At 39.3% G+C, this 18,990-nt stretch overlaps 1 protein-coding gene across 1 annotated transcript in view; it reads right to left on the bottom strand.

Annotated features, from left to right (window-relative positions):
* lamc3 (laminin, gamma 3) overlaps positions 1–18,990 on the bottom strand; it is a 139,378-nt gene that overhangs the window by 32,957 nt on the left and 87,431 nt on the right. The window contains exons 11-12 of the mRNA XM_085166147.1: positions 11,001–11,110; positions 8,542–8,769 (exon numbers count right to left, since the gene is read on the bottom strand). Coding sequence (XP_085022273.1) covers positions 8,542–8,769; positions 11,001–11,110 — 338 coding nt within the window. The remainder of the gene's footprint in view (positions 1–8,541; positions 8,770–11,000; positions 11,111–18,990) is intronic.

Genomic DNA, 18,990 nt, shown 5'->3' with positions numbered 1-18,990 from the left:
TGAAAAAACAAGTCTTTTGCACAGTGCTGTACATGAGGTGGATGTTGCAGCTTTTATATATACCGACCACCTCCCAGTGATGGTAGCGTTTTCTTAAGACGTAAGTATAAATGTAATGCACCCTGTAAGAGAACACAGGTCTATTAGAAAGAGGTGCTAACAGGGGAACTCAGATAAAGCTCCCTAACACTCACTAACCAGCACAGTGTTGAGAGCATCGTGTGTTTCAATTGTTTCTTTGATTAATGAGCGCTCTCCTGCAATATGGGGTGCATAGAAAATTGAGTGTTCCCATTTTATCTATACATTATAATTATGCCTCCATATCCCCCTTGAGATCATAAATTAGGGCCTCTGCCCAGTTTTATGGATGGTGTATATGCAATTACCACAGCCAACATGCTATAAAGAAATGCGTCTGGTCCTGTGGTGTAGTAAAGTAAAGGTCTGTGAAACTGTGGAAACCTATAGTGTACACATATGTTCTTTTTTTTTTTTTTTGCATTCTAACAACATATGTCTGACTTCATCGGCCCTGCAGCACAAGAGCTCGGCAGAGAGCGCAATTTGCTTGTTCCACCACAAATATTAACATTTCCAATCTGTTGTGCTGCTCTACAGCAAATAGGACCGACACGACTCAGGGAGTGTTAATAAATCATGATTATGAAGCACCATTGGCTGCAGCTTCCCTCGGCAGCCAGCGAATAAATTCCATCCCAGTTTTGTCTGTGGGCACACCCCGCATGATGATACAAGTCGTTAGGTAATTATACAGCAATTAAGATTCTGATAGAAGAAACAGCAGGTTGGTCCGCCCTCCTGGTGACACACGATGAACAGGATGTCTCTAATCAACTTACTTTGATAGTTCCCCTTGACCAGAACTTATAGATTCATGGAGCGCCTCTCTTGCCTGTTTGCTTGCTGTTATATAAAGGAAGCCGGCTTGTGTTCACAAGGCGACAAGCCATCATCATTCATTTCCAAAAAAAAGAAGAGGATAATTTTAACTAGCTTCCTTTTCTAATAAACAGCCAGCGCTATTGAAGTGTCAGTCCAGGGGACACATCATAAGAAACATTTATAATACATGACTCAGAGGACACATTGCTTTCCTCTCATTCATCATTTGCATAGTGTCTGAGCCAGGTATATATTTTTAACGCATCCTGAAAAGCGTGTGTGTGGGTGTGTATGTGTATGTGTGCGTGGGTGTGTATGTATGTTTGTTCAGTGAAAATTGTTCATAATTTGAGGAGACCTGACAGGGGAAAATGATAAAGATACGATTACGACACTCCAAAGTATCGCTTGCTGTGTATAAACCACTTTGATGCCAAAACGGTTAAGCACGTTCAGGATTGAGTTAATAAAAATTGCACGGATTGTGTTCAAACGATGCTGAAAACACAAAACTGATTTTCATTTATTACCTCCCCACTTTCCCTCTCTGTGGTCTAAGTTGAAGTACTAATGCTACTACCTCCTGTTTAAAATAAAAGCATTTGTGCGCCTTGGTAAAAGCATAAAAGAACAGCATGGACTACTATGCCAATATAAAGGAAATACAACAATGAAAGACAGAAGGCCACATAGGGAGTAGAAACTGGAGAACGCTCCCCACAGAGGGGAGTAAAGGACGTAAAAAGGAGAAGAAAAAAAACATAACAAAGCCAAGGTGACTGGTGAGAGCAGGTGGAGTTTTTAGCTGACAGGAAGAAGGAAGCGGGAGAGAGCAAGAGACTGACAAGGGAGTCTGCCGAAAAAGAAGAGGCAGAGAGGGAGAGAGAAAGAGCGTGTGACAGAGAAGGAGACAACCAGATTGAGAAGAGACATAAGAGACAGGAAATCTGCAAGCAAATTAGACATCATTAGCCAAGAGGCGGTTAACAAGTCTAATTAGGGGAGAGGCAGGCAGGCAGTGATACTAGACTTGCTTCCGGACCTCAGACATATGCACACAGAGTCAGTGATATAACCCACACACACTCACACACACAAACATAATGCGCACTCTCAGCCAAAGCTCCAGGCATCTCTTAACTAGGTCATATCTCTGAGTCTTCAAGTTGTAGGGTAGGAAAGAAGACGGGTGAGGAGAGGAAGAGAGAGATTGAGGGAAGATAAAGGATGGAGGGTGGGACCTTGGATGGGATAGTTGTCTGCTCTTGGTGAGATGGAGTCGTTTAAAAGCTGTGCGAACGAGATAGCGCGGAAAAGGCTCAGGGAGGAAAATAAAGAGCGCACGCTGACAGACACGTAAGCATATCTAAATAAGCGCACACAGGTTGACTTGTTTACACACCCAACAGCTGCCGTTTTACTTCTGTCATTTACGGAACGTTACATTTGGGATGCGAATGTCAAAGCGTGCTCCGACTGCTGTTATTGTCGCCCACAAGAAAAAAAGTCTGGTACTTTTAATACAGACTCTTAAATTAGCTGTTATTATAAAGATTAGTTGAAATGAGGATACTGCTGTATTAGTAGAGCCACCCAGTTTTTAAGTTTTGAGTGATAGCTTGCCAATGCTCCTGAGGGATGGCTGAGCTACATTCCCTTGAAGTGATGATGACTGAATGTCAGTTCTAGAAAGACTAAAAAAAAAAAAATGTTTCCGTCAAAGAACCTCCATCTTTCTGTTCTTCCCCTCTCTCACGGGCCCAGTGATAGAAAATATTGTCTCAAGAACCCGCGATGATCCCTCGTGTCATGTAACACTGGCTGAATACTTCAGACTTCATTTTAGAACTAGAGACTTGGATCTGTATTTTATTGAATGGCATCATATTGAAATGCCCTTTTCCCAAATTCATTTGGAAAAAGGGCATTGCAGCTCCCTCCTCGCGGAATCAGATGCAACATCTCTTAAAACTTTAAGAGCTGGTCTCGCTAAATGTATTTAAGGTGTTTTTAGGTAACCTGGAGGCAGTTACTTCAGGCTACAAATGTTTTTCATGAATATTACGACTCCTGTTTTTTTTACCCAAGACTATGCCTTTTACTCATGTTTTGGGCTTTATTGACAAAGAACTTCAAGAATTTTGGTGGTTTTTGCTTTTTTTACTACTTGTACTACTTTTTTTTATCACTTGTAGTAGATTTGAATACTTGCTTGTTCTGTGTGTATTTACTACTGTTGATTGTACTGGACATCATTTTGGGGTTGGAACACAATACTAAATTTTGCTCTACAAGGGCCTGATATCCTCCTCTTAGAAACTATATCAGGTAAAAAGAAAATTCTTTGTTTTTACATTCATCAGGTCACAATAAGCCCAAATAGCAAAGAGAAATTTAAAAATGCATGCCATGAAAGAGTTTGGGTCTTAGGAGGTTAATTTTAAATCCCATTACATTTTTCAGTAACACAGTAATGTAACACATTACTGGGCTAAATACAGTAATGACATTATAGTTAGAATTATGATGTTACTTGCGTTACAAAGCTCCTTCAATTATCTGAGAAATATTGAGCAAATAAACAAATAAATAAAACAAAAGAAAAAGCAAAAAAAATCAAATCAAATAAAAAAACACAACCATGCTTTTTTTCATCCTGTGCCTTTGCAGTCTAATCAGCTGATTTGTTTGCGTGCAGGAAGGAAGAAAATAATGATCTATGTCTTTAACTGTGGAGATTATTTTTATTTTTATTGCAAAAAAAGACAAGAGTTAGTGTGGTACTGTAAATATTGGTATCAATCTGATACAAAGTAAATATAGGGTCAATACTCCGGATACCAATACTGATACTTTAACCTAACCTAAGACCAGTGTGTCATGATTTGTGAGATGAATCATCATCAATTGTGATATTCGGAACACATTTTAAATGGCAGCTAAATTGCTGTGATTTTTACTTTCCACAATAACTAACGCAGCAAAACACACATTACAGTTTGTCATATATTTGGAAAATGTTTTTTGTAGAACCTGGAATGTCTCTAAAGCACTTTTGTTGTTTAAATGTGTTATAGGACACAAAAAAGTTTAGACATCTTTCATCATGCATATTTGTGGTGTATTTTTTCATTTCCAAAAACAATTATTTATTTAACACAATTCAGAGGGCTGCATACAGTATGGGATAGAAACACAGTATTAACCTTTTGATGCTAGTGTCGATCCGATAGTAATGCCAGCATTGGCATCTATATCATTGATATTTGGATCAAGGAGTGAATGGTATGTCCTGGACAGAAACAGCACAACTTTGACTCTTTGCAAGCATCTGCACAATCACTGTGGTGACTACTTTGAAGTCTCTTTGGGCTGGCTTTTAACTCTTTGTGTTCTTGGTTTTGTGTTCATGTGCAAACACTAAAAGAAAGATCCTATTTGTCGTCATCAGGACAGGGATTTGTGTCAGTGTGTGGGACTGTAGCCTCAGGTTTATACTGTTAAGTGGCTTGGTAATGCGTAACTAATGTAGCAAACAGCGAAACTGATTACTTTATCTGGCAGGTAATTAAGTAATGTACTACATCACTTTTAAGGAAAGTAATGAGTAATGTGCAAAACTTTTTTTTTTTAGTAATGCCTCCGACAGCACTTCCACATGAGACTAACGGTAAAACTGTACTCGAATATGACACAATGAAATTGACACTTTTCTACTTATTTTGTCTTGATTCTGAATTGACACTTGAAGCTGTCATAACAATATGTGAAATTATTCACAGTGGTTTGTTACTCTTATCTATCAGAAAGAGCATTTCTCATTCTTTGTTTGCAAATAATGTTTTAGCACATTTAGGCAAATGACAAGACACAGCTGCTGGGAATTACGACAAATGTCAGTTGGATTTGTTTTTGTCAGCAAAATGCATTTTACTGTTTTTCTATAAGATGAGTTTAACTCTCCAAAGTTATTTTTTTCAACGTGCAGGTCATCAAATGTAGAATAGTACAGAAAAGCTGACATTTCATAAATTGCATTGTTATGGAGTGGCTGATGTGATCAACCAGTAAATTTGTTTTCAGGTGAAACGCAAAGCTTCAAGGAAAGCATATATTGCCCAGCTAGCTTCGCTCCTTCAAGTCACACTACATAGAGACTGTTGCTGACTGGATGTTTGGTAAACTTAGTATTCCTTAACTGATTTTGAGTGGTTGCTGGAAGTTTCTGGGTTTTGTTAGGTTCAATATTGAGGAGGGATACAGGAGGTAATCAACTTTCATAATAACAACACTGATCTGGCCGGGTGGAGTCAAACGATGATTTTAATGACACGCGTGGGGAGACCGCCGCTATACGCAGACAGCGCCGATCCCCGACTTACAGAGCATAGGCAGGTGTTTTATACCTTCGAGGCTTAAATTTACTGACGCCCCTTAAACATCACTCAGATACAGGTCATACATAGAATTCAAAATCTGGCAAATTGCTGGCAAGATATGTAGTCCCGGACTAGTTAATTAACGGTTCTGGTAGCTTGCTTGCTATCACTAGCTTAAATTGGACACAAAGAGATATACGGTGGTGCACCAAAAAATACCTTGCGGTTACTTTGGTTGCTAAGAGATTGCCGCGGTTGTTACTTTACAGGTTTAAGTCATGAGTATTATTTTTTTTTACAGTTTTATAACACTTGAGAGACACAGAGTTACAATCATTTCTGATTCTGCTCAGAGAAAAACATTGAAGCTAAAGCGTGCCCTTGGAGAAGAAACAGGAGTAATAATGTGTGATATTACAGTATATTAAGGGGGAGGCGACACAAAATAGGAAGATGTATTTTGATTTGTTTACCTTTTTGTCTCCTGTTACACTGCAATAGAAAGCATTTAGCCTCAGTAGTTTACATGTATTTTTTTCTTTCCTATCCAGTGCTGTGTTATTGTTTTCCATTCTCAATTACATTACTATCCCTGCAAATTTACATGCAAATGAGAGTGCTCTTTTGCCTGACAATGTAAAACATTGTGCTCCTGAAATCAGCATCTAAACAGTATTCAATTAGCAGTCAGTTATCATAATAATATTCTGGTACAGTGGGCATTCAGCAAGAGGACAAAAAAAAGTAAGACAAGAATTAGGACAAAAGGAGATGAGAAACACACTTCTAGGTTTTTCCAGGCTCATCTTGTTTCCTCCCACAGCCCAAATACAGTATTTTTGGTTAATTAGTGATTCACAATTGGCTGTAGGTGTGGATGTGTGTGTTTCTCCATTATCCCTGTGATGGACTAGCATGGTGTACTCAACATTTCTCCACTGTATGCTGGGAAAGAATCCAGACCCCCCTGGCAACTCTAAGCTGGATAAGGCCCCAATCTCACAGGCTTAGAGACCAGTCGGTGACCCCCTTGCTACTGCTGATGATTTGGAAAAAATGTGGAAGGGTTGCTGGGTGAAATCAATTGCAAGAATACTTGCTGAATACTAGAATCCCGAGCCTCCTAGTAGATGCACCTATGATATCAATTTCAAAATCCTACGTTGCCTCGTTCTCAACTTATTGCATTCACAAGATTTTCAGAAAGCCTGGCCTTTGACCTGAACCTTGAGATCGAGGTCACTGAGATTTGACCTTGCCCGGGATTTTTAGTAGAGACACTTGTGGTATCAATTTGAAATTCCTATGTCTCTTCATTCTTGAGATATTGGATTCACAAACATTACCAGATGCAATAAATAAGGAATCTGGAATACTGCATTATGCGAACCATTACTACTTCTTTATTGCATTTTTTCAGCTCTACACCTGCCCCCTAGGATGAGGAGGATGTGCATGGACTCTTTTTTGCACTTCTAAACCGGACGCCATTACCTCCCTGCCTGCTGCCATCGGCATAGCCCGCATTGGCTCTACATAGATTCACCACAGACCAAGGTTATTATCGTTAACGAAAACTAACGAAATAACGAAAACTAGAAGTGAAAAAACATTTTCGTTAACGGAAATAAAAATAAAAACAAAAAAAGGAAAACTAACTAAAACTGGAATGAGTGTTCACAAAACTAACTAAAATTAACTGAATTTATAGCAAAAATGTGTTTAGTTTTCATTGATGTGTGCGTGTCTTACAATAGTCAAGGGTGAAAATGAAGTTTAGTTTCCAGATTTTTTTCTTGCTGTGTCTCATTATGCCAGCAGGTGGCAAGTACGTTAGTCGAGTCGTCTGTGTTGCTGCTCCGTCCACGCGCAGAATCATGTCAGGAAAAGTCGGGAGAAAGCGCCAGAGTCCAATTTGGGATTACTTCGAATATGACTGTGTTTTGGATAAACCAAGTGTCTTGTAGTGGAAAGAGACAAATTATGAGGGACATTTCTAAAGGGAAAAAAATCCCACAAACCTTAAAGTGCACTTGAAAAGCTCACACAAGAAGGCTAACCTAGCTTACCTTGAGAAGGTAAGGGAGCACACTCAACCCTCATCCCCAGAAAACAGAAGCTAACCCCAGGCAAGGCAGCGTGATGCATCCCGAGACAACAGGACTGGGATATCTACATAACTGTGTGAGTCAATTACCTTCAAAAAGTTTATCAATTCACTTGAACCACAATTACGAACACCCGGTGCTGCAAGAGTTAATAGTCTCATTGGGGCCAAGATATACGTTTTATAGTTGCCTGGTATCAATGGTTGTTCATCTGCCTTTATTTATTTATTTAAAGAACCCATAGGTGGGAATGTGAGTTGTCTGTCTCTGCGTGTTAGCCCTGCGACAGACAGGCGACCTGTCCAGGGTGCAGGGTATGGTAGCTGGAATAGCAACATACCCAAGGATGAGCAGAAGAGAATGACTGATATGATGAAACTGGGATTTTGTTACACTTAATTATTGCAAACACAACTAAAACTATAACTGAAACTAATCAAAACTAAACTGAAACTAAGGATTTTCAAAAAATAAAAACTAAACTAAACTAGCAAACAATTGGTAAAAACTAATTAAAACTGATATAAAATTGAAAATCTGAAGTCAAAACTAAATAAAAATAAAAACTAATGAAAATTGCAAAACTATTAAAACCCTGCCACAGACCTCCAGTAAATGGACTCTGTGACGATGGACAGATGAACAAATAGATAGCGAGCTATAGGCTATTTACAGAAATCCACCTCTATTAAAAAGGATTATTCTGATATTATTTAGACCACTCTTGACTTCTGAATTCCATGTGAAGTTTGCCATATGTGTTTTCTTTTTTAAATTTATACTCTCCAAACTTTAGTTTACATTTCTGACCGATACTCACGATGTTTTCTTGTATACAACCAAGGCTCCCCAAAGACACAGAAAGATTAAAAAAAGCTGTTTTGACAGACTGTGGCACACTCTCTATAAGTAGTACGTTGACTGTGAAACTAGTGAAGTGCACCTTTAAAAATGAAATGCGCTTGACTTATGAATTCAACATTTTCATGCTTTTTTTTTCCTACTTCAGCTGGAGTCGCTGAAACAGAAATACTGCTGACTGGCTGTCAGTGAAGTGGCACCAAATTCATTATGAATTCCTGACATTTTTCTAATTTATCACATGAACACAGCTGTGTACAACGCAATGTCAATGTTTCACTTATTACCTGTCTCTGGATGGCACGTTCCATGCTGGTGGCAGTTGCATGGAACGCATGCCGAGAGAGGCCCTCTAGCAGGCTCTTCCTGGGTAAATCCGGGGGCACACTGTTCACAAAACTGGCCCGCAAAGCCCGGGGGACAGGAACAGGATTCCACCCACAGAGCAGGAGGAAAGGCTGGGTCAGCGGAGACGACTGCTGAGGTCATGGTTACTCCTGCGAGCTGTGATGTGTCTGGCAAGGAAGGAAAAGGAGGAATGTCAAAGATGTTAATACAAATCTTTCTCTGGAATAAGCGACAGGTGCAAGTATGTGTGTGTGTGTGTGGTGGTGGTGACAGTGGGAGGCCTCTGCATCTTGTTAAGCAGTAGGTTATTAGCATTTGTTGCAGTGTCGTCCCTCTCTCCCTGTCTCATTATAGGTTTTGGCCTGTGTTTACATTTTACAGTCAGATACACACATGCACCCACACATACACACTAACACAATAACCGATTCATCCACCCACACGGCCATAAATGGCGCACTTAATGCTTGCTTACACACATGTGCCTGCACGTGCCCACACACGTACACTTGTGATCCAGGGACTCTTTGATATAGCAAATGAATAAATCACTGCAGCAGAGCAAGACAAGAAAAAAAAACAGACAGGAGACTCTGTGGAGGTATGTCAAACGTGCAGTTCCTGTGGGGTTTTCAAGATCCCGCTCTCCTCTCATGAATAGTGATGGGGGCAGGCCATGCTGAACTGTATCCCTCTCACCCTTTACTGCCTGAGCCACAGCCGCAGAACACAAAATTACTTTTGGTGTACATTACCGTGTCCGTTTTCAATAGCCAGACAGACGGACAGATTCTATGCACGTATGACTATGTAGCAGTTGTCAGATAAGGAATAAACCAAGTGTGGATGAGCGACTGCATAATGACCTGAGTGGCAGAAACGGCGAGGGGCGAGACAGTGGAAGAACCAGAGGAGAGGATGGACCTTGACATCTAACAAGCCATGATTCAGAGATTCCTTGAGCGGTGATGAAAGACGGTTCATTTACACCTCTGAGGGATAATCAGTAGGCAAGCCGGTCCTCTTCCCTTTCCGCGACTTGCCTTAGCCTCTACCCTTTACTCTCCAGTAGCTCCTGAATTCTATTAGCTCGTTCAACGGGTGGAAATGTGCAATTAAAAGAGTTTTCAGATACTGAAGCCTATATTTCGGTTAATTAAAAGCCTTCCATTTTAAGTCGTGCTGTGCAAGTTCTCTCCATCAATCCTTTTTCTGCAGGAAACCTTGTCAGAGCAGTCGAGATTTTACTTGCAACGAATGACTTTACTGCAGCCTGGCAGACTCTGACAATTTAGGTCCCCTTAGGCGCCTGTACATTTAACCATTAAGCCATTGATTTCCCATAAACTCTCAATATGGCCACACTTGCTTTTCAAACCTAATTTTTTTTTGTGGCGGGGAAAATAAAAGCTCTTTACTGCGACTGCCATCACAGCCTTGACTTAACAACCTAAAGACAATACTGTCACTTAAGTAATACAGTTCTGTTAATAACAGACTCTCTGTGGTGCAGGGAGAATTTTAAAGAATGAAGGAAAATGTGAGAGGCAGAGATGAGAATGATGAGAGGACAGCTTTATGGGGTTTGGATATTAAAGTTTCTTGCACCGCCTGCAGCAATAAAGCACTTCTAACACTGTTTGAGAATGAGTTTGAGACCTAACACAAGTCATTAACAGTTTCTCCCCCATAATGTGCAAAAGATGCAGTGTAAACTGTGTGCTTGACTTTGATACCACGTTCATGTGGGTAGGTAGGTGGGTGGGTACAGAAAACAGTTTGATGGAATATGCATGAGTGTGCCTGTGTGTGGGTTTTTTTTTCTTTTTTGTGCCTAAACGCCATGCATGTGGAACTACATAAGAGTCTGTGTGGTGACGCCTGCACCAAGCAGCTAATTAAAATGGTGTAAGTAAGTGTGAGGAAGCTGGTGATTTTGTCCAGCTGTTCTGTCTCCTCCACGCTTTAATCCACCGTAATGCCTCTCAGATCCCGCTGGTTCATTACAATACAAACTATCAAATTTCAAGAACTCATTGCAAACATCTGGGAATAAATGTCCTGTTCTGTTGCAGAGCCAGATAGGGGACAGTTGAACGATTCCTCGAGCACAAACACCAACACCGATTTACTAGCAAGTTCTGCTGCAGCTTGAATAATGTGTTCCTGTCTGGTTACAGAAAACGGTCATAAAAAACAATGATTTTAGTAATTTTGTAGGCCTCTAAATGTTGGCATTATTTGTAAATAGTGCTTTCAGAAAAATAGATTTGATAGATTTTATTTGCTCCTGCAGCACATACACATGACCACCCATTTAAGGCTCCAGTGTAAGTCATGTAAAAATGCATTGGATATGCTTGTTGGGACAAGTTCATAAACAATAACCAACACTTACAGTTGTGTCCCCCAGCATTGCTGATCTTGAGAGCCGTCAGGTTGTAAAGTAGGAGTTGGAAGTCAAAGGCAGAAAGCGCAGGTTTAAATCTCTTCTCGTTTTCATCAAGCCTGTCAAAAAGAAAAACAGCAAACGTGTCGTTTATTTAATATTTGCTAAAAGGCCTGCAGGGCTTTCTCAAAATTTTAATTTCGAATGTAGTGACCTGTCGAACAAATTTTAAAGACTGTTGGGTCAGCGTGACACATGAAACACATGCAAATGGAGAACATTGCATGGTATTTTTAGGGGAGAGATAATATTAACCTATTATATATGAAAATCCAAAGAATTGGGATTTATAATAAATGATTTCTAAAAACATATAGATGTTAAGATTTGCTGACAATGTTCATTCATTCAATCATACTGGCTCATCCAGACCTATATACACAGAGACATATGTTACAAGTAAAAAGAGATTTGTGTCCTACACATACAAAATATGATTAATCTAAACAATTCGATCAACTGTCTTATTGCCTCTTGTGATAGATCATATGATCCTTGCATATGTCTTGACCGTCTAGGTCAGTTTACATCATGGCAACCAACTCTTTCTTGAGGGTTTTCTTTCTCCAGAGATGCTGTTTTTTTGCACAAGCTCTTCGGGTTTCTTACACTTGTTTTCACACTGTTTATGTGCTAAAAGAGAAATGATTTAAACCAGTTTTGAAATGTGATTTTACTAATTCATGAGCCCAAGGCACTTTGTCAAGATAGCCATGCAGTAGAGGTTACACTTTGACTTGGATTGTCAGCTTTGTTCTTCATACTTCAACTTGTAATCTTTAAAAAATATTACAACCTCAATCTTAATACTTTTAGCTCATTTTCCACATTTAACTTTGTTCCCCATGTTTCCCATAATGCGCCCCTAAAAGTTGGTATGAAACACAGAAAACAATTCAAAAAAGAAAACAACCGAATGTAAATATGCTGACTTCAACATATATTCAGGGTCTTCATCACAGAGATTTGCCATCTGTTGGAGGATGTTCTGCTAAGGCAGTCAGCACAGCTGACATCTGCCTGTTTTACTTCTGGCATCACGCGTACTTTCCATCTTGATGACAGGTGCTGTGTCAGCTCTGCGCCGTGTTGTTGTGTTGAAAATTTTTCACCCACTGTTGTGTCAAGGTCCCAAAGGTAAGGAACAGACGGATTAAGTGATATATTCATATACTCTCCATTAAGGAATGACTTACAGGTAACATTGTCTAATATATGGGACTCAGCACTGCATCATTACCAAATGGTGTTTCCCATTAATAAAAAATATGCTCCATTAGTCAAGCTATCGAGTCTGCGGTTACAAACGCCGTCCCAATACATGGAATTTAATCCACTAAACATTTTTATAGTACAGAAAATACCAAGGATGAAATAGCAAGAATTACACCTATTTTAAAGCTATTGCTTTAAAATTTAATTTGAATGTCCAAAACTGATATTAGCTTTAAAACCATTAGATACCTGTTTTAGAATACGGGGGTTGCTTAATTCATCCAGCACCATCACCAACCCCAAAAAGTTTAACTTGTCCAACACTTTAACTTATTCTGAAAATATCGCCTTTGTATTAGCCTCAGCTTTAATTTGTGTACCAACCTAGGACTAAAGAATATAGTACACATTGAAGTGCCAAGAAGTGTAGTTCCTCAAATGGACAAATGAACAAATATGCGGTCTGTGGCCAAACAAGCTTGCTAGCATTAAGTGAAAACTTAGCTTTAACCATGTCCTAATATGGTCATTTCCAGCTCCAGAAATTAAACAGACAAATAAATAGGAAACATACATGGAAATACTGTGTTCAAAGCAAAAACATTGCTTGTAAAATTCTAATAAGCTTGTGAGTTAATATTTGGAATACTGAAACATAAATAAAATAAAAGCCGACACACTGAATTTAATATTGTTTATTTTATGTTTGTTTATTTAATTGTAATTCTGAGCATTTTGTGGCTTTTAGTGTTTTGGGAAACTAAAAATAATAATCAAAATTCAATAATAATGATGATAATAATAGCCCTAAGGCCTTATGATTTCTTTCTAGCGACTCTTCCACTGAGAGCATTTGGGATGAAGCTTCACAAACAGTAGAGGAATCATCTGAAGGACCAGGTGCATCTCTCAGGTTTTTTGCCAGGTCATTACTTAGTTGAAAATTGTTTCCCTTGTTAGCTAAATATAAAGAAATGGGGACTGATTCAAGACCTTTGCACAATACTCAATAAATAATTAAATAAATGAAAAAACAATTGCAATAAAGCTAAAATACGGGCTTCATAATTGGAGTGAACAAACTAGTGGATGGCTTTTATCTTTTACAGTATGTGTTCAATGTTAAAAACAGCGCCATGCCTTTTCAAAGCTAGTGTCATTGTTCACGCTTGTTTAAAAAAAGAATAAACACGATGGTTGTGCCCCTTTCTGTCTTTTTTATTTGAAATTGGTAATACATTATAAAATCAAAACCTTGTCATCACAGACAAGAACCTTAAAAGAATGAGTTGCCAAACCTTTGGTTTGTTAACCATATCAGGCTAAGTCAGGCCTTTTATGTGCAAGTGTTTGAGGGCCTCTATTTTATTAGGTCAATTGTTCTCAGCATGACACTAGCTCACTTTGAAAATGCTTTGTTTTCTGCCTGGCCTGGGTTGTAGCATTCAGATTCACATTGTGCATGTTTATGCGTGTGTATGTGTGTGCGTGCATTCCTGGCTTGCCACACACTCTCGCCGGATGCGGCGGGTCCTTGTTCCCTGGCCTGACATGTAGGCACAGTAATAAAGAGAGGCAATTACAAACTGGGCCTCAAAGCCATGGTAATGGAGCTGGTCAGACAGCGATAAGCAGAGTGTGCATGAAAGTGAACAAACTCCCAGTCATGCTTTCCCCATGGAGCGTCAGTGTCCTTTTTAATCAGCACCAAGCAGAGCGCGAAGAGCCACACTGTAATTAAGGCTGCACCACGGAGGATGAGAGGAGATCATCAGGAGAGAAAAGCCCAAAAGAATAGCGGGCACACACAAACACACACGAGCACACACAAGTGCCCTTAGAGAGGACAGATAGAGATACAAGGTGAGCAAGATAGAAAGACACAAGCAGTGTATAAAAAACAGAGGAATGATGAAGTACATGGCTGCAATGTAGATACCAAAAGATACAGGCATACATGTGGGAACATGTTATGAGCTATCCATTGTGCCAATCTGCCGTTGTCTAATTAAAGTAACTAACTATGAGGTTCATTTTAATTACTAGGAATACAAATACATGACCCCAAAACTGGCATATTAAATCCAAGTTACTTGGAGTAAATGATGGTTTCAGACCAAGCTATGTTCTGCAAACACTCAAAGATATTTACAATATATGCTTGTAATGGAATAAAATAAAATATTTATGTATTTTGGAAGAGAGCGAGAGTGATGTTATAGACTATAAAAAATAGATGTAGCCATCATTTAGTTGCAAATTGGTTTGTGGACTTGCAGTTCTGATTTGAGCATTTAGGCCACTGAGGGCACTCAACTCTAACAACAGCGATCCCCTTGTTGCCATTAGAAAGGATGCCTGGAGGCTAACACCGTGTATATACTCGGTGTGGGTCTGTGACGCAGATTTGTTCTTTAATATTTCTTCTACGCCTTCTGCACACCAGAAACATTTCAGAAACACAGCATTTAGTTTACACAAGGTCTTTGAAAATTTCCTGACCCGTATGCCTTTCCAAACTATATGGTTGGTGCTGTGAGGTAGAGAGAGCCATGGATTTACAAGCATTGAAATATGATGCAGCTGGCCCCAGTGGAAATCACATATACGCCCATCTTTTATATACAGTCTATATGAAGTTTCTCAAACAGGACTGTAGAGGGTCATTGTATCATAAATAAGCCAAAACTACTTTTCACAAGCATTCATCTATGTAGTTTGTTGAAAGACTACTTTTAGCATTTAAAATGGGGAAGCGCTGATACTTTATGTTATGAATTGCAAGAGCTTGGCATCTTATCACATGAATATTAAGCTTACATGGTGAAGATGTACACAAAGCGCTACAGGCAATAAAACCTCTCCTCCTACTAATTTCAAAGGAACAAAAAGTGAACAGAGAGAACATCAGAGAGAAGAGTGAAAGCTACCTCATATAAGCCATTCACCCCCCTCCTCTCATTAATCCCCTCCGCTTGAATCCCTGAGCTTCCATATATTTCTTCTTCATCTGATTCCGAAATGATCTCTGCTATCAAGTGGGAACACAAAGCCACTTAACAGGTTAAGATATTTATCATTTCTCAATGCAGATGCTGTCACTCAGGAGAGATTTGGCGCGTGTGTTTATGCTCATGTTTATTTATGCTTTCGCCGAGTTTTGGCAAAAACACTTAGAAGCACATATATTTCCACTTTCTGAGCGCAATTATTTTTAATGCTTGTATTGCATCTAATTGTTGCACATAAAAAAATAAAATGCTAAACTATTTGTGTATGTATGTGTGAAGAGAAATCGAGGGAATGATACAGCGAAGTGCAGCGAAGTGCATCTAAGCATGTACCTGACAAGAGTAATAAGTTCTGTGGAGAACTGTGGAGAAGAACATTTAATCACTGGCTCTTTCCCCAAGCTCCACTGCATTTCAGAGAGAGGATCAACAAGTCCCTTTAGCCAGGGCTTTTGGTGGTAAGAGAAGAGTCATTACTGGTGCACAGACACCAGTGATAGGCAGGGAAGAATTGGACAGAGAGTCACAAGCAGTGTGCCAGACGAAGGGCTGAATCCTTTTTTGATGGACTGGGCAAAGAAGACATGCTCTTCTCAGCTTAAAAAACAAGGGTAAACCTAAGCCACTGTTCCATAATAAGATTACACACAAGAGTACAGATAAGAGCTCCCTTTCAAAGCAAACAGATCTTAGATATAGCAATATTGTAGATCACTGTCAACTTATAAAGTCAAATGTTTGCAAGTTTATCATGTAAGAGGCACTGTGAGTCAAAAAGAAGTCAAGAAAGAATAAAAACTGGAGCATCATGATTAGTAGAAACTGTAACTTTAATTCTGATTATTATTGTTGATCAAAAAGTACTGAGTGTTTCAGTTTTAGCTAAAAAACGATTTCCCCCCCCTCCTATGAATTTAAAGTGAACCAAACAAAGAGCTAAAGGGAGGGCAGAATTGGACTTGGTATTCATGCACCAATCCATTTTCTTCCACTTATCCCATTCAGGGTGAAGGTTCAGAGTCAAAGAGCTGCTCCCAGTTATCATGGAGTGAGAGACAGTGTACCAATGGACAAGTTCCCAATCTGTAACAGGACTAACACATATAAACACACAATTCGCATCTATGGAGGATTTAGAGTCACCAATTAATCAGCTCTGCAAAACCTTCGGGGAGGAAGCAGAAATATCCAGAGAGAGCTGATGAAGATGTGGGGAGATGAATGCAAGCTGTAGTGGATTCAAACCCTGGACCATGTGGTGCTAACTACCACACCAATGCGCCATCATGTAGATCTCAGTCTTTTATGATGAGTTGAAGGGGCTCACTACAGGATACATTTCAAATTAAAAGCACAATTTTTAAGAAAAGTTAATATAGTGGCAGTTTACAGGTAGCAAAAAAGCGGCCTTCATTATTTAAAATATTATCTTATACATATTATTGTTTACTGTGGTGTTACATTCTATAAACTGATTTTTATCCATCTGTGCTGTGTAGCTCACTCTGAAAATAAGCATATTAAAGCTGTGTCCACACTGGAAGCGATTTGCTCAGTGTGCACCATTTTGAAACTGACTACTAGTCGCTTGTGGACATTTCAGTCTCCGGTTCCCTGATATGTCAATCAGCGGTTTCCTGCACTGACACTGGTAGTCGCTTCAGTTGGTTGCCTAGAAGCTGAATTTGAAATTTGTCTCGCTTACCCACTTCATGTCGCCAGCAGTTATTTTGCCTGCAGTCGCTTGAAGTCGCCAAATGTTATTGGTGTATTATGGTCTCTGATGGCCACATCACTTCCAGTGTGGATGCAGTTTTAGCAGCTACTGCTGTAACAGCTCTGTGAGGCTGTAATTAAAGCAGTGCTTTGAGCTCAATGCTATTGCCAATAAGTTCACATGCTCTCAGAGGCGAGGCTGTTATTTAGATGTTAAGCAGTTTGACCACAGCAGCTTAACATGTTAGCATTTTAGCGAGTGATAAATAACAGTAAACACAAAGCACAGAAACTAAATAATGCTGCTAAATGTAGTTATGCAAACTGACTGGAGGAAAACATGAATGACCTACTTTGTAGAGCAGTGCTTCCCAAAGTGTGGGGTGGGACTTAGAGGTGAGCGGATCGATCAAATCATCAATAGTATTGATATTTGCTGGTGTTGGTATTGGATCAATACTAGCGTGGTAGAATCAATACTTTATGTGTATCCTCCAAGTTCAGTATAAAGCACACCGAACTGTGCCAAATTAAATATTTATGTGGAAATGAAAAAGTATACCTCAAACATGCACTATGAAAAATATCTGAAGCTTTTTGTGTTGACTGTCACGTCCTTTTATTCATAGCCTACAGCACATTTAAGCAACTGAAGCTGACCACAGTGCTTTAGAGACGGGCACATTTACATTCTAGGTCTCCAAAAACCCAGTTTCAAAAGACACAAAAATCTGAAAAAAGTGTTTTATTTTGTTAACAAAGTATTGTAGAAAGTAAAACTCTCAGTGATTTAGTGGTCATAAGTCACACTAATGCTCTCCCCTACATAAGCTGCCTGTATAAGATAAAAGTATCGGTATTAGTATCAGCAATACCTACCCTATATGTACCTGGTATCGGATTGATACCAAAATTTGTATATGAATTATATGAATGTATTTATTTATATAAAAAGTGAAATAAAACTGGTAATAGGAGATGGTAAGTTTATGATAATAGTCATTACTCTGATCTAAATTTACTGCTCTTGTATTGATGTTTGTGTCAATGGCAGTGGCAGGTGGGTTTCATAGTTTGCATATGAATGGGAAGCTTTAACACTGGATGTTGTTTTTGAATATATTTTTGAAGGAAATAAATCGCTTTCTTTTGTATTTTGTATTCAAAAGTGAAACGCACCTAATTACCATCCTTACCAGCCTAACAACATAGAAATTAGAGTGGATACAGACTTTAGATGAAGCAAACAGCTGCACAAAAACAGAAACTATGTAATGAATGTAAATATGCAGTCAAAGCGACATGACTATACACACAGTACACTAATACAGATACCTGTTTTTCCTTTTATACTACCTTTGCCTTAGCAGAAATACATTCTCTCTGCTTTCCCCCTTACCTAAAACTTCAGCATCTCTGTAATGGGTATCTCTGCTTTTACCCACCACACCAATGCCAACAACACTGTTCTGTCCTTTGTCAGATTCAGTTTTCCACCATCACAGAGAACACTGCACAAGTACTGACTCCTGCGTAGACTGTCAACATCCATAGTGAGATTCTAGACAAGCACAAGCAATGTCTGCGCACAGCCTCAAATGCAACCACAGCCTAATACTCCAGGTTAACACTGCACAACATCCATCAAATCAGCCTTTTCCTCTCTGAGGATTCTGGACAGCTCTTTGCTCATGCTCTAATCATCTCCAATTTGAACCACTGCAACTTCCCTTCTAGCAAAGTACAGCTTACTCAGAATGTTGTAACCTACTGTAGCTTATTTCAGGTTCTTCAAAATTAAACCTTGCCTCTTTTGTATGTTTTTTTTTTTTCAATGGGTGCCAATACACAACTTAATATTGCTACTGATACTGTAAGAGTGTGGTCCCGGTGGAGGCACTGCAGGACCGTTTTGAGCTAACAGAATAGAACATGGTCTGTGGAGTACAAACAGAGGACAAAGCAGAGTCCCCCAGGTACATAACATTGTATTTTTT

This window comes from Neolamprologus multifasciatus, chromosome 7, assembly GCF_963576455.1.
Source record: "Neolamprologus multifasciatus chromosome 7, fNeoMul1.2, whole genome shotgun sequence".
Taxonomy (NCBI): domain Eukaryota; kingdom Metazoa; phylum Chordata; class Actinopteri; order Cichliformes; family Cichlidae; genus Neolamprologus; species Neolamprologus multifasciatus.
Note: the sequence above shows the minus strand (reverse complement) of the source record. Positions and strands in the feature narration are given on the sequence as shown.